Here is a 2745-nt window from a genome sequence, read left to right as displayed (position 1 = left end):
TACTATTATAACGTACATATTTAATTCATAGGCTGTACGGAAACGGTAACTGCTTAAGCCTCTCGACCTATAAGTCTCTCACTCCGTAATGTTTTACGTAGGTAAACCTTTGTGCAATAAAAATCATTGATCGACTGATGAAATATACTTTTGGCAACACCTGTATGAGATTACTGTCGTACTGTAAGTCACGAAGCGAAAACACACGACAGAGGGAGTGAAACAAGTTTACGAGTAAAGTGTCTGAAGAAAGAGGTGGGACGGTTGCTACAACCGTCACACCCACGCACACGCGCACGACAGCACACACGACCAGAAAGCCGCACGGTCACAAGGACTCTTGTGTCAACAACAGGAACAAACGTATTTTTCACGGTACAGTAACATTTGAAACGAACTGGCCGCTTTAACTTTTCACAGTCCATAAAATTAATACGGTTCGTGTAAAAATGCCGATTAACCAATTTTATGTATTTTTAGATGTAATGCAAAACGTGTTTATACATGTAACAAGTCAATGATACACAATGCCGATAAAAGTTTACGTTCTTGCCGTCCATATGTTCCGAACTAAACACGTTTATCGTCCAGCATCAAATCTCCACCCTCGTGGCAATCAATGCAAGCTTTGTACAGAAGCCTGTAGGAGTGTTTTGATCCGTGTGACACTCCGCCCTCGCACCGGCCGTTACAAAGCGTATTCGTCAACAACATCACTTACACACATTTTAACTGTTTTGTACTTTTGGAGAAGAAAGCATTGATGCTTTGGTTGTCCGATACTTGTTTTTATCAACAAACAATGTTCGGAAAAATACGATTTTCTGCGACATAAGGAATTATTTGGCATAGAGTGTTGTGTATGATACATGTCGCCGGTATCAACGCTCGGGGCGGTGCTGAAGACGGCAGTGTCCTTTAATCAGTTCCTGAGTGCCATTTTTCACATTAACCCATTAATAGTCGACTTTGCCAGAATACTGGGGTGTGGGGTTGGGTAGTGGGGCAGAGGTTTGGGACTGGGGTGTGGGGCTAGGGTGTGAGGCTAGGGTGTGGGGCTGGGATGTGGGACTGGGGTGTGGGGCTGGGATGTCGGGCATGGGTGTGGAGCTGGGGTGTGAGGCTGGGGTGTGGGGGCTGTGGGGCTGGGGTGTGAGAGCTAGGGTGTGGGGCTAGGGTGTGAGGGTGTGGGGGCATGGGTAGGGGGGTGTGGGGCTGGGGTGTGGGACTGGGGTGTGCGGCTAGGGTGTGATGCAGGGGTGTGGGGAAAGGATGTGGGGCAGGGGTGTGGGGCTGGGGCGTCGGTGTGGGGTGGGGCAGGGTGGGGCTGTTTTCGTATCTGGATTAAATGAAGCGGGAAACCATACAGATGTCTACTATGACTGAAAGGTGGTGGTGTACTGGCTCCGACTGTAACTCGGGACTCACCTACTTCATACTGGTTCTGAAAGTAATTTTGGAGTCTCCTACGTCACACTGACCGCCTCCGCGTCATACAAAAACGTTAAAATATGGTAATTGTTGGTCCCTGCCTGGCGCTCGGCATTAATGGGTACAACAAGGACTGGTCGGCTCGGAGTCAGTATAATGTGTCTGAGTGGGGTATTCATGCTTCACTGCGGCATGGTATCTCAGTTGGCTAGCACTATAAAACCAGCTTAAGTCTGGGCTAGTACAAGCAGCCGCACGCACACATACACACGCATGCACGTCGTCATATGAGCGAAATATTCTCAAGCACGACGTTAAACCCCATTTCACCTCAACTCACATCACCTACGTCATACTGGCTCCGACTGTAACTCTGGTATAACCTACGTCACACTGGCTCCGACTGTGACTCTGGAGGCTCCTGCGTCATACTGGCTCCGACTGTAACCCTGGAGGCTCCTACGTCATACTGGCTCCGACTGTAACTCTGGTATAACCTACGTCACACTGGCTCCGACTGTGACTCTGGAGGCTCCTACGTCATACTGGCTCCGACTGTAACCCTGGAGGCTCCTACGTCATACTGGCTCCGACTGTAACTCTGGAGTCTCCTACGTCATACTAGCTTCGACTGTAACTCTGGAGGCACCTACGTCATACTAGCTCTGACTGCAACTGTGGAGGCTCCTACGTCATACTAGCTCAGACTGTAACTCTGGAGTCTCATGCTTCATACTAGCTCCGACTCTAACTCTGGAGTCTCCTGCGTCATACTAGCTCAGACTGTAACTCTGGAGGCTCCTGCGCCATACGGGCTCCGACTCTAACTCTGGAGTCTCCTACGTCATACTAGCTCCGACTGTAACTCTGGAGGCTCCTGCGCCATACGGGCTCCGACTCTAACTCTGGAGTCTCCTGCGTCATACTAGCTCAGACTGTAACTCTGGTGTCTCCTACGTCATACTAGCTCCGACTGTAACTCTGGAGTCTCCTGCGTCATACTAGCTCCGACTGTAACTCTGGAGTCTCCTGCGTCATACTAGCTCAGATTGTAACTCTGGTGTCTCCTACGTCATACTGGCTCAGACTGTAACTCTGGAGTCTCCTGCGTCATACTGGCTTAGACTGTAACTCTGGAGTCTCCTGCATCATACTAGCTCAGACTGTAACTCTGGATTCTCCTGCGTTATTGTGGCTCCGACTGTAACTCTGGAGGCTCCTACGTTATACTGGCTCCGACTGTAACTCTGGAGTCTCCTACGTCATACTGGCTCCGACTCTAACTCTGGAGTCTCCTGCGTCATACTGGCTCCG

The 2745-nt window shown here is 49.9% G+C and overlaps 1 protein-coding gene across 1 annotated transcript; it reads right to left on the bottom strand.

Annotated features, from left to right (window-relative positions):
* Positions 1-1032: 1032 nt before the first annotated feature.
* Positions 1033-1861, bottom strand: LOC124257958 (extensin-like). Its single transcript, XM_046692034.1, has 2 exons — positions 1824-1861; positions 1033-1339 (listed from the first exon to the last, which is right to left on the bottom strand). The coding sequence occupies exons 1-2, from the start codon at positions 1859-1861 to the stop codon at positions 1033-1035; spliced, it is 345 nt and encodes a 114-aa protein (XP_046547990.1).
* Positions 1862-2745: the final 884 nt, after the last annotated feature.

Source organism: Haliotis rubra, unplaced genomic scaffold (assembly GCF_003918875.1).
Source record: "Haliotis rubra isolate DU_JTF1 unplaced genomic scaffold, ASM391887v1 Scf117, whole genome shotgun sequence".
In the NCBI taxonomy this organism is placed as follows: Eukaryota; Metazoa; Mollusca; class Gastropoda; order Lepetellida; family Haliotidae; genus Haliotis; species Haliotis rubra.
Note: the sequence above shows the minus strand (reverse complement) of the source record. Positions and strands in the feature narration are given on the sequence as shown.

What these genes read in the sequence shown, in the direction of transcription:
- LOC124257958 (XM_046692034.1), bottom strand. Translation starts at nt 1,861, where the DNA reads ATGACGCAGGAGCCTCCAGAGTCACAGTCGGAGCCAGT. An exon ending in GAGTCACAGTCGGAGCCAGT is followed by an intron (nt 1,340 to 1,823) that starts GTGACGTAGGTT and finishes CATTTAATCCAG; the next exon opens with ATACGAAAACAGCCCCACCC.